This window comes from Centroberyx gerrardi, chromosome 17, assembly GCF_048128805.1.
Source record: "Centroberyx gerrardi isolate f3 chromosome 17, fCenGer3.hap1.cur.20231027, whole genome shotgun sequence".
NCBI classification, from domain to species: Eukaryota; Metazoa; Chordata; class Actinopteri; order Beryciformes; family Berycidae; genus Centroberyx; species Centroberyx gerrardi.
In genome coordinates this window covers 3753880-3766352 of record NC_136013.1, presented here as the reverse complement: position 1 = coordinate 3766352, position 12473 = coordinate 3753880, and the positions used below count along the sequence as shown (strand labels likewise).

Here is a 12473-nt window from a genome sequence, read left to right as displayed (position 1 = left end):
TGAAACAGGAGACAGGCACGTTTCAGCTCTTTATTCTACCATTCAGAGGACATATTGCGTCATACCTTTAAAAAGCATGTGCAGTCCTGTTGTCCTTGTGTCAGTATGTATTGTGAAACTCTACGTTGTTAACATGCCTCTGCACCAATGTCTCCGAGTCAAATTCCTGTACATGTACTGCACTTATTGAATAAAACGATCTTAAAATTTTTATGAATGGTGGTCAGTTCACCGGTTTCCTGTATTTTATGAGTTTTACAGGATGTAGAGGATGTGGACATTAAACTCGACGGGACTCTCAAAGGGGTGAGAGGTTGGCTTGAGCCCAGGTTCAAAAATATTGTTGAAAGATACTGACATTATTATAATAATATAATAGTATAATATAAAATATATAATAGTAATAATAGTCACTTTAGGCTTTAGTCTGTCTTTATCCCTCAAGCTCAGTTTTGGTTTGGTCAAAAAAATATATAAAAAATACAAATTTGGGCTTGGCTGGAATTTTCCCCAAGTCAAACTCCAACCGGCAGAGCAATGACAGTAAAGTGAGGTGAGTAAAGTGGGAAATAAACAACAGCCAGCAACCAAATGCTGGTCAGTTTTGACTGTGGCTTCTAACTCTCTTCTCCATCAGCAGGTAAACAACAGTCATTACAAGGTTCTTTTTTCTTCTTAAGTTCAGTTTAGCTAGTCAAATAGTGAAAGCGGCTGCTGAATTTTGTATTTGATCAAGTGCCTGAGCCAGAACACATGCAGTCCTCGCACATGGACAGACTCCCAGTCGACCACAACAGCATCCCAACACTTCTCACTTTAAAGCAGCATTCACAACTTGCCAGTCATGTCTGCTATGCCTGTTCCCTCAGGGGAAGAGGTAACAGCGTGACCGGAGCCGACCCGCTCACCTCTCCTGCGTCCCAGCACCTGCATCAGATTACTGCAGCGGGCGCTGGGCCCCGCTCCAAACAGCCCCCCTGAATATAACACGGCATGTTGCCTTCAATTCAGAACAAGGACCGGATCGTGTCATCACAGAGTATTACTAGAGTCTGTCCTGTACACGTATGCATTACTTGACTACTTGCAATCAAGGCATTTCATGAATATTGATTTATTCTACTATATGCACAGTAATTCACTCAGGAGTGTCTTTCTTAAAACTACATTCTCGAAACATAAATCTAAACAGTGTTTCTTCTGTATTTGGTTTGTATTAGTGGTGGTTAGGGGTCATTTTTTAGATTTGGTCTCAGGTCATCCTTATTTTGGCCCATAACTGCTAGATAATGTAATAACTTGTCAGTAAAATGTAGTAACGAGTAAAAACAAGTAAAACGTCCCTCTAAATGGATTGAAAATGTAATAAAACTTGTTAGTGTAATAAACTGCCAGACAATGTAACTGGATCGCATTATTAACTACCGATTGTTATTTCATAAGAGGTGTAGCATGGGCTGAAGCTAAAGCTAAAAGAGGAGTTGTCAAATCAAAGCAGCAACATGCAATGCTTCTTCTTTAAGAGCTTTAATCAAGCAGCACAGTCTGATGAGTGACTAGTGGGTAAACAATCAGTTTGCAGCCGGTTTCTATAATTGATCTCATCAGGTTTGAGAAGCTGTGGATTAAACATGACAGAACAAGGGTTGTCTTACTTGAATCATTACTTGAGTCACCCTTGATCTCTAAACTGCTCATCTGCTCTGTCAACGCTCATTCAGGCTAGAAAACGAACTTTTTATCCACTGAAATCAGTAGTTGATGGATTCCAAAGTTTACCTGCCACTTTTACAGAGTAACTATAATTTTCAGAAATCACACGGGCCTTTGAGCGATGAATGGTTACCTGCTCAAATGGCTGGTAGAATAGGTAAACTTGCCAGCCACAGTCAACACCAGTGGTTTGGTGTTAATTACAAATCTCGCACTCAATTAGCGCTGCATCATCACTGCTAGCAAAGTGAAGGAAAAACGGATTGATAAACCAATGGAGAACTCCACCTATCAAGTCGAGAGTGATTTGTGCCAATTGCTTTCATCAATGTGAAAATGCACTTTTGGGTTGACAGCTCAGAGTCTGGTATCGCCTAAAATAATCTTAATTTATAAGAATTACATTCAGTTTCAGGCAAATACACTCTTAACACATTTATTTACTGATGTGCAGCAAGAAGATTTTGAGCACTTTTGTATGCCCAAAATATGTATTTAGTTCACTACATACTAATGCGTGCTACGTGCATGCTAATGCTATTGCACATTGTGTATGTTAATCATCCCAAAAGGCTTAGCATATGTATCATATTGCACTAAATACCAGACACAGAGGTGAAACTGCTACCAATCTTCTTGCCGCACAATGGTAAACTGATCGAAGTAATTCACCTCAGCTCTATGTAATTTCCAGTATCTAGAATTACAAGGTTAAAAAAGGTAGTTGAGCAATCCCTCTTGATCTGTGTTGCAATAATGTAATTAGTACAGGAACAACATTACATAGCAGAGCTAACTAGGTTAAATCACTCACTAATTGTATTAAGGTCGACCCACATGTAATCATTTTTCGTGTCCTTTTTATTACCTTTTGTTATGTACCAATGTTAAGTTTATTCTACGGTTGTACACATTGTAAGTTACTCTGGATAAGAGCACCAGCTAAAAGCCTGAAATGTAAAACATTATTCTTGTGAAATTTGTGTCACAATTTAGTAACTACATTACGCTGCCAAAGTCTAAACAAACCACTGCAATGAAATGTTAGCTGAACAACACTGTAACCTGTCCAGTGGTTGTACTGGACCGCTCCCAGGTGTGAATGTGTGGGATTGTGAATGTGAAGCCTGGTGACGAGAATGTTGCTTAACAAAGTCCCTGGATAACTTAAGCTAAAAAGGGCATTCTAAAGCAAGGGTAAATTTGACACTATCCACGAAACAGATTTGGGTCTGCAAGAAAAATGACTTGGAAATGTTGGCCCCCAGAGAAGACTACTCCACTATTTCCTTTTCTTTTGTTCCTTTCCTTTCCCCCCGCAGGCCTCACCTGTCTCCTCTCGCGGCGGGACAGCGGGTTTCCGTTCAGCACCCTCCACAGCATTCGCCCGGCAATAGTGGTGTCAATCCACAGCAGCCTGAAGCCGTGGTAGTAGTGTTTGATCTCGTCTACCACCCGCTGTCTGAGCGTCCTCCTGACGGGTTCGGCGTCGAGCGTCGGGCTGTACACCGGCCCACCTTCCTCCAGCTTCTTGTTCTTGTCCTTTAGCGAACGCAGCGACTTCTCCACCTTGGAGTCGTCCCATCTCCGCCTCGTGGTGTGTATCCACCGGACACCGGCGATGTCCTGCGGCCGCGCTATTGTCCACTGGGCCCCCGTTGTGATTGCAGGGTACGGTGAAGGGGAGGCCCCCACCACAAAAGCGCAGTACGGCCGCAGTGCGTCCACGCTCTGGCAGGGGCCCGCGTAACCATCTGACAAGTGGATGTAAGGGCCGAATGAAGAGACCTGGGCCAAGCTGCCGAGTCGGAGCGCATCGAGTCTAAAGGAGACAACGGGACAAAGAGCTTAAAGACAGATAAGTTCAGGCTCAGTGCTGGAAATCAAAGGAAATTATTTTGCTCCAAGATCCATGTGAAAAAAGTGACACCTACTCTTAGAAACTGAGTGATGGCTCAAAAATTAAAATAAGTCATGGAAGGAATTTAAGTTCTTGATTGACAAAATGATAACATTTTGACAGCCAGGATATTGATTAATGAACTTCAGGTAATGATATTTTTTTGCAAAATGGATATATATCGTTTTGGAACCGCAATACTGCAAAGTGTACCAAGAAAAATCTATAATCTTTGCTTTTAGATACATTAGAACAGTACATGGTGTCTGCAAGTTCCATTAATTTAAATGTAAAACTTTTCAAGATGTTTTTAATTAGAATGAAATGCAAGACCAATTTACTATCTATTATACAAGACATTTTCAGACTTTTTTCAGGACCTGAAATCTTGCAATCCCTCCATTTAATTGGCTTACTTTTGACTGGAGAGTCTGAGCGCTGTGCAGTTGAAACAGGCACCATCTTGTAGTTTCCCTGAAAGGAAGGCAAACAACATGAGCAGCTGTGGACTGATAACGAGCCATTAGACAGACACACACACACACACACACACACACACACACACACACACAAAAAGGGATTTATTCAAACTTCTGTGGCTCAGCAAAAAACCAAGACCACACATAACCTAAACAGACTTCTGAAAGCACTGCCTGCACTGATATGTTCGTGCAACTTAATTTCTGAATTTACTTAGCCAGCAATGACATTAGCAACAAGGTAGAATGCCTTTAATGGATTATGCAATAACATGATTAGGTAAAGTCACATGTCATGTTCCATGACGGTCTAGGTAGGCAAGGAAATGTCTGCTGAAGTCATGGGCAGGCACAATGATTTGGCCTTTCCCTCCGTTTCTGAGGCTTTTTTAAACCCTATGCCTATATCCCATGGTGCCACACCAATCTTGAAGTTTTGGTACAAGCCTAAATCAAAATAGCATGAATTCAGTCAGTCAAAAGGTATAAAAGAAAAACACTTTACAGACAGGCCATTCTATAAATTTGTTTTTAACCATTCTATTCTGGTTATATTTGCCTGTTTTGTTTTTCTTTAACTCTATTTTTGACTGTTTATCGCACCGGCCTTTGTTGTTTTTGTTGTCTGTAAAGAGCTTTGCGAGACAAATAAACTTAATTATTCTTAAATCAATTCTATTATTATCCATACATGGATCTGTCTTGGGGCCAGGATGTTCACACCCATAGAGAGGCCCACAGAGGGACTCCCAAACCCCGGAGGCAGCTGTCAGAGTGACGTGCATGCAGAGAGAGGGGGCGGGGCGATGAAACACTGCCAGCCAATCAGCTCTGAGCAGATGGCCCAGACACGCCTCTCCTCTGGCTGTCACATGGCCGGCTGGAGTGAAGCCAGCGGAGCCGGGTGGAGCGTGACAGGCCGGAGCTGCTAGGCAGGAGGACACAGAGTTTACTGGAACGGTGTCACCTTTGTGACTGTGGCTGGGGGTTACACACGACACAGAAAGAAAGTTCTGGAAATACAGCCCATTACCTAAACCGCTGCCACTCGCCTGGGCTGTAAAAGTACCCAAACCTCTACAGTGTTTCCCCCTGTGCTTTTACTTGCGCTTGTGGGTTACTAGCAGTTTTGCTTCCACATCCGTACCTGTTTTGGTCCAAGTTATGTTTTGGTTCTAGTATTTGTTGCAGAGCTAAAAAACGCACCTGAGCTGCCAGTTGTCCCGCCATAACCACTATGATATATTAAACATAACCAGTAATGCTATTGAGGTCATTAATTAAGCTAGTCGATGCATTAATTAGCAAATATGTATGTCAACATGCTTGTCTTAAGATACCACACACAGTATTAATATAAACACTGTATCTTAAAACATTAAAGAGTTACAGTAGTTTTGAGAAAATCATTTTTCCTCATTAATATGCACATTTATGTCCAAAATCTAACCAGATCAACTGTGAACCTGTGGTGTAAGGATGAAGTTTCTATCATGTGTTGCATGTACCATGCTGGCAGGACATAATAAAAACATTAATACAAAACCTACACACATTTGTTTTCACAGAGTAAGTTGGCTAAATTATAGTGTTAAATTCAATTTCACAGTTTCTCTAGCAGTGGTGGTCATGTCCTCGCTGTGGAGCCGCACCACTGCAGAATACAGAGGAAACGCTGTCCTCTGTATGCTCACCCACAGAACCTCAAACAAGAGGCAGTGAAACTGTCTTGTCCTCAAAATGATTTCAGTGAACAACAAACGTGGGCTAAGCCTTCTAACCTGAAGATAAAACCCTCTTGAAAGACAGCACAGAACAAGGAGCCAAAGTGCCTGCCTGGCTATACGACTCACTATTAAAGCCAAGAGTGTCCATTTGGTTATAGAGTCCAGCTGCTTAAATCTAAACTTCTTGGAAAACGGTAGCATTAGCAGGAGATAAATCAACTGCAGTGTTGTTACCATGGTTACGATGTGACTGATTTTCCTCCATGCAAAAATGCAACATCATGAAAAAAATCTGAGGTTTTTCTTGGGGTGATATTGCCACATCTAACTTTCTATGGAGCTTAGTAGAGATTAATTTTGAAAATGCTCCACCAGAGGTTAGCTAACAAATTATTTAGTATTTAATTTAGTATTAGGTAGTGTTAGCTACACAACTCTCACATTATACCGAATAATACAGAGCCATAGCAACGAACAGCATCTCGTTTTAACAGCCAATCAGTGAGCTTGTTGGGATATTCAGGCATATACAAAGTTCCTTGATTGAACCGACTTCCAACTAAACTGCTTAGCAATCAATATCACGTGGCAAGTGAGCACAGACAGTTTAGTGCCAAGTTACAGGGTCGGTCTGCTAGGTCTTGTTTTCACTGCAGCAGCCTGACTGACAGAAGTTGTAGTGAAAAGCACAGAGTTGTAGCAGCTCAGTGTCCTTTAGCTCGGGACTGTAGTACTCAGTCCAGTCTCAGTCTTGAGTCCAGTCTCTAGACCAGTGTTTCCCAACCCTGTTCTCAAGCCCCTCCTGTCCTGCAAGTTTTTGCTCCAGCCACAGAACTTGAATGGATAGAACGGTCATTCCCATTCAAATCAACGTTCCTGGACCGTCAGAGCGGCATTTTTATATGTACCGTTGAGCTAGCTTCCGTATAAACCGACCTACGGCCAAGTCACTGAGCTGAGAGGTTTTACAGCAAGAACCAAAACAGCTTCTCTGTTGCCTTGCTGCCATGGATTGCTAACATGCTAATGTTGACTAGAAGAGCTAGAGAGAGAAGTACAGTCTCTGTTAATGCTATGTTAACCTTGTCTTTAACGGTAGCTTTCAGTTGAGCTTAGACGACAAACGCTAACAGACTCATCTGCACAGTTCTCAAGCAGGTGTAACAGACTTTATGGCCTTTATGTCCAGACTTGTGTTGTCACCATAGCAATTAACCCTTAAAATACCATAACCACCATTTTATGCTCTACTAGCCAAATTACCAAGGCAAACAGTAGAAGGACCATTCAATCCATTCAAGTTCTGTGGCTCCAGCTCTACTCCTGCACACCTGATCCAATTAAGGGCTACACATTTTCATGCGAGCCCTGTTCAGGTAGATCTGTTTCTACTGCTGACACACTCAGCATTAAGTCCTTAATTGGATCAGGTTTGCAAGAGTAAAGATGAAACAAAAACTGTCGTGGGACAGAGGGTATTTAAGGACTGGGCTGGGAAACACTGCTGTAGTCTGGACTGCTTCTCTGATGTCTTGGACCTGTCTTGGTCTTGTGCCTATTCTGACTTGTCTTGTGCTCGGCCACTGTTGGATGTTGACTTGACTTTTTCCCACCTGTCAGATACGTTTTCTCCACCTGTGGAAGCAGTAGGCTAAGTCGCCAAACAGTAGCCTGCAGCCATGTGTGACATTTCTTTGAAGTGCTCCCATAAAGAGGTTGAATAAGGACACAACAGTTGTTACATTTGGTCTCAGCCATTTCAAAACAGTTCCCAATACCTGAACATTTAACAATACACAGGATCTGATGTAACCATCTCTTGTGTTACCAAATTGGGTGAGTTCCTATGTAGAAATCTGGCTTGGATGCTAGAGGAAAAGAGGAGGGAGGTTGGATGTTGCATGTCATTTGTTTATCAAGTGGACACCTCCCATCACAGATGTTTAGTTGAATTAAGCGCGCAGCAACGCCAGAAGACTCAACAGCAAATTCTTCAAGTTCCAAAACCACCAGCTGTCTATACTCAGCACCCATCAGACCAACACTCATCTGTACTTACACACTTAGGATGAGGTCACACCTACAGTTTGTTTTCTTTGGTCAGAGCCATTGTGGAAAAGTTTACTTTGTTGCATTTTTGTATTTGGCTCGTTTAGGCTCACACTGCCAACTTGCAAGCAAACCAGGGCTTGTAAACAAAAGTCACACTGACTCACAAGCAGCTCTTTTATTGGACAGGATTTTGGTAAACTGGCATCCTACCAGTCTGCCCTTGGTTCATTTTGTCATTGTCCTTTCCTGTAATTGGTACGATTACATTCTCACTCCTAACGAACCGCACTACAGTTTGCTTTGAAGAGGATATTGTTCTCACCTGCCAAAACGAACCAAACTAAAGGAGAAAACGCCCCAGAGTTTGAAAAAAACAAAAAACCCGCTCCAAATCTGCTTGGTGTGAATGCGCCCTTATACTCCGCTGATTTCGCTCCTCCACCCAGGCTCATACACGTGTTCCGTCATGTCATCACCCCAGAAACTATATTGTTTCTACTGTGGTTTATTGACACTGAGTGAGATAGTGCTGCTAATCTTTACCACTTCTGACTGACCTTACAGGACAGCCCTGAACATAGCTACGCATCCACTGCCAAGACTTGATAAAATACTGCACAATGGTCAATGTTCATCTGTCAACTTAAGACTGCTGATCAGGCAGCTCTTGGACATTGTATTGCTGTGGTACCAAAAGTGTGGTTCCAAAGGTCATTTTTTAAAAAATATTTATTTATCCAGAGTAGGTTGACTGAGGACTGCCCAGTACAACCAAAGCCTTCTACTGCACTGAGCAACTCCACTGAAGAAGGTAGGGTTAAATGCCTTGCTCAAGGGCACCTGAGGTATGGAGAGTGTATGTCATTCACTTTCCCCAACCATGTTTTCCCCGCCAGTCCAGGGATTCAAAACGGCGACCTTCCACTTTAAGCTGCGGCCGCCATCCCTTTGCTCTACTGTCACAATTTCTGCTTAATTTGCACTCACTTAATGACATATAGAATCAGAGCGACCTAAACTAGTATTCTCTGAATTTTTATTATTAGAAAGCTGAGTGTGTTTACATGCTTATATTTACATTCCAATATTGTTCTGGATACTCAAGTGTTATGATTAACACTGACACGTGGAAAGGCCATATCCTGTAAACAAAAACCAGGATAAGCTTGTATGCCGAATATGAGAAACCCAAACATGATAGCATGGGTAACATGTTTATATATAGCATGGGTACCAATATTAGCCTGGATGCTACTGCGTGTAACGTAAACACCTTATCCTGTTTACTGTTGGGTTTTGCGGCCTGTGTAAGTTAATATTCAGAATATGAAATCTATTCATGTGCTCAGGAATATTCATGATTAAGATTTGATGATGCATTTGAAGAGCTTATAATGAGTATGACCTTAACCAGGATATCAGCTAGCATCTGCAACACTATAGGCATGTAAAAGCAAAGGGGAATGATGCCATGACCAGTTATCAGTGCTCAGTGCCAGTGGAACAGTCTGGCTGAGGTGGAACTTATAAGAGGTACTGACCTTTCCCCATGGATGCCCTGCAATTTGTCTGACTATCTGGGCCTAAAGCCAAGAAGCATGATCTCAGTAGTCTACCGCAGACACACAAATCCCCTCTCTCCCCCTCGTCTATTTATATGCCCAGCCACAATGCACGGGGAACACACCACCACTACGGACTTATAAATCATCTCCTCAGCTGCATTCCCCTCATGTTCTCAAAGCAGCTCACTGACAATTAGCTATAGATTAAACAACAGCGAAGTAACACGATACATAACCTCAATGTCCAAGCCGGTTTTACAACAGCTAATTTGAAATGCATGCTGATTACACACTTGTTGTAAAGTGAAATTGTTGTGTTAGTCTGCCGATAGTGCTAGAGGTCACTCAGTCTGTTTGATGTTCAGCTGAAGACTACTCTGTTATAATTATACTGCCATTTGATTATGTTGCCATGGAGACAAAACATTAATACCCTCAGTCTGCAGCAGCTCCATAAAGCAATGGAATGATCAGTTTGAGGAAAAAATGAGAGCATTCCTCTAAACATAGGGATAGGAAGAAATGGACAAAGTCAACATGTTCTGTATCCACATCTTACAACCTTGTCCAAACAGCAACAATACAGATAACCAAGACAAAATAAGGCACTAACAGAGAAGCCTATATCTATTAGTCAAGATTAGGGTTAACTTGACAAATTCTGCACATTATGTAGCCAAAATACAGTTCAAATCAGTTCTTCCATAGCGTGTGTTGCTGATGTATGGTTTGGGAAAAGGAGGAGAGAGCCTGTCTGCCTGCACCGAGCAGAGCGCTGCAGTGTCATCCAGACTGCGCTTACCAGTGAGAATCGAAACCACCGTGTCCTCAAATAACCTGGCCTCCAAATCACGTTGTATCCCCTTATTCTGTATTGGCGAGGTGTGGTGCCTACTGCTACCCGCTCTCGCGATGTGCACGTTTATGAATACAGTCCCTACTCAGGCAAAGCATATTCCCAAACACGAACACATTAACAAGTAGATAGATTCGTATCTTATAAAATCGGATGACAGAGACAGTTTGACACATGATCTCCTGTTATAATGCCCAAGCGGGTCATCATAACACACCGCATCATCATCTTTATTCAGTCACCATCTTCCTGTAAACCCAGTACCACCTGCCTATAGGAAAATACTTGATTCTTCTAGATGCTAATGTTACTAGCCAATCGTTAGCCGTATTTCTTCCCCATGGACACAATACACAATAAGATGGACAATAACAAAACAACAACATTAAAACTTACCTTTACCTTTTCTGAATTCGCTCTTTAATGACCTAGATGTTTTCATTAAAGGTGCGCGAGACCTCGTAAACAGGATTAACGCCATGCGGAGGCTTTCTGTCACAACTCGCTAACGTTAACAGTTAACAGTTACTAGCTAGCTAGCCGGTTAGCTAGCCACTCTCTGGTAAAGATGTCGAAACCGACGGACCGCTAGACGGGTGGCTAACGGGTTACATAGAAAATAACAACGTCCGTGTAACTAACGCTTCTAACAAGCTACAACGCATATATAACTGTACATCTGAACTTCTAGCTCCATGTCCTGCCCTTCTCCGCGGATGACAGCTAGCTACCGGTCAGGCCACAGCTCACTAGTGACGTCGGACTGGTAGCTGCCAGTCTGGGAGAAGCTAAGCTATCAAGAGAAGAGGGCACTTCCGGTCTGGTGTTTTCAAAATAAAAGCCAGTGTTCCAGAGTTAAGGTCATTTTTTCACGAGGTCACTTTCAATTCATTTTTCATTTTTTCCCTACATTAACAGTTTAAAAAAAAATTTGAATTATTTAATAGAACATTAAAAATAATGAAAAGTACACACAGCTATAAACTTATGGAAGGTATAAACTAATAGAAATGAACCCCTTGGATTGGTTTGATGACTTTTTGTATGTTTGTTTTTCTTTTTAATTACATTTTATTTAAATTTAATTTTGATAATATTTATTTATCTCAACCTCAGATGTACAAGTAAGCTTTGTATTTTTTTACTTTTTATTTAATTCTTATTTCGAATTGATATGTTAAGCTCGTTGTGAAGATATTGTTTGGTTTGTCGATCAAATTTGCTTTATGTGATTGTAAATTGCTTGTGTTTCAAAAAAAAAAAAAAAGCACTTTTAGTTCAGTCCATTCAGGGAGTGTGATTTCTTCAAAAGTCTAAGACTGGAAATTGTTTGCCAGAATATGGTCCTTATATCCAATCTATAATCTATATCAATTATTGAGAAGGTGAATGGCAGTTTAGATTTAAATACTGAACTAAGTTAATTGAGAGACTTGATGCCAGAATAAAACAAAAGTAGAGTCTGCATACTGCAAGTTGCTTCCCAGGTGTATGAATATATTGAGATGTGTGTGTTTTACTCTGCTCTACACATATTCTTGTAGCCCTATTTCAATTTTTACATGAAAGTTTAACGGTATGCGCGAGTATAAGAACAAAAATGTTTGTCCCAAATAGTCTTTTCACAGGTAATGTGAATAAATAACAGTTTATCAAAAACACAAACTTTGATTGGGTTATATTAAAGTAAGATTTCTTCTCTGTGGGGCTTGTAGGGTTTTCCACCTATAATCAGAAAACTTTTTTTTGACCCATCCAGATCAAAAAGTAACATCAAATGGAATATTTATGATCAGTCTGTGTGCAGACTGATCATAAATATTCTATTTCATGTTACCTCCACCCAGGACTAATGCACTACACATGCAAAAGTGAGCACAGACAGGGTGAAAAAAGTTTAATTTGTCTGGGACAGTTCTCATCAGTGTTAGAAGAGACTCACAATACAATTCAAGGCTGTGTCCAGCATGAGTAAGGTAAGCTGGACAGTGAACGGAACAAGATCATGTTTTTGTCCATTTCCTAATGTACTTTCTGAATTGTTTCAATGAATAGTGAAAATGTATTAAATGTTCTAAAAGGGAGCATATTTAGTGTTTAAAAGGACATGCTTCTAAAAGTCCTAAACCTTTCCTTTGAATACATATGACCCCACATCAACAGTCATAAAATATCGGTCAG

General features: G+C 41.2%; 1 protein-coding gene across 4 annotated transcripts in view; it reads right to left on the bottom strand.

Annotated features, from left to right (window-relative positions):
- Positions 1-11030, bottom strand: part of letm1 (leucine zipper-EF-hand containing transmembrane protein 1) — a 30397-nt gene extending 19367 nt beyond the window's left edge. For 2 of the 4 annotated variants that reach the window (XM_071921710.2, XM_078289417.1), the window contains exons 1-3: positions 10689-11030; positions 4030-4087; positions 3043-3535 (exon numbers count right to left, since the gene is read on the bottom strand). In XM_071921710.2, coding sequence (XP_071777811.1) covers positions 3043-3535; positions 4030-4087; positions 10689-10773 — 636 coding nt within the window. In that variant the 5' untranslated portion in view covers positions 10774-11030. The remainder of the gene's footprint in view (positions 1-3042; positions 3536-4029; positions 4088-10688) is intronic. The other 2 variants (XM_078289416.1, XM_078289418.1) reach the window with 1 other exon arrangement.
- Positions 11031-12473: the final 1443 nt, after the last annotated feature.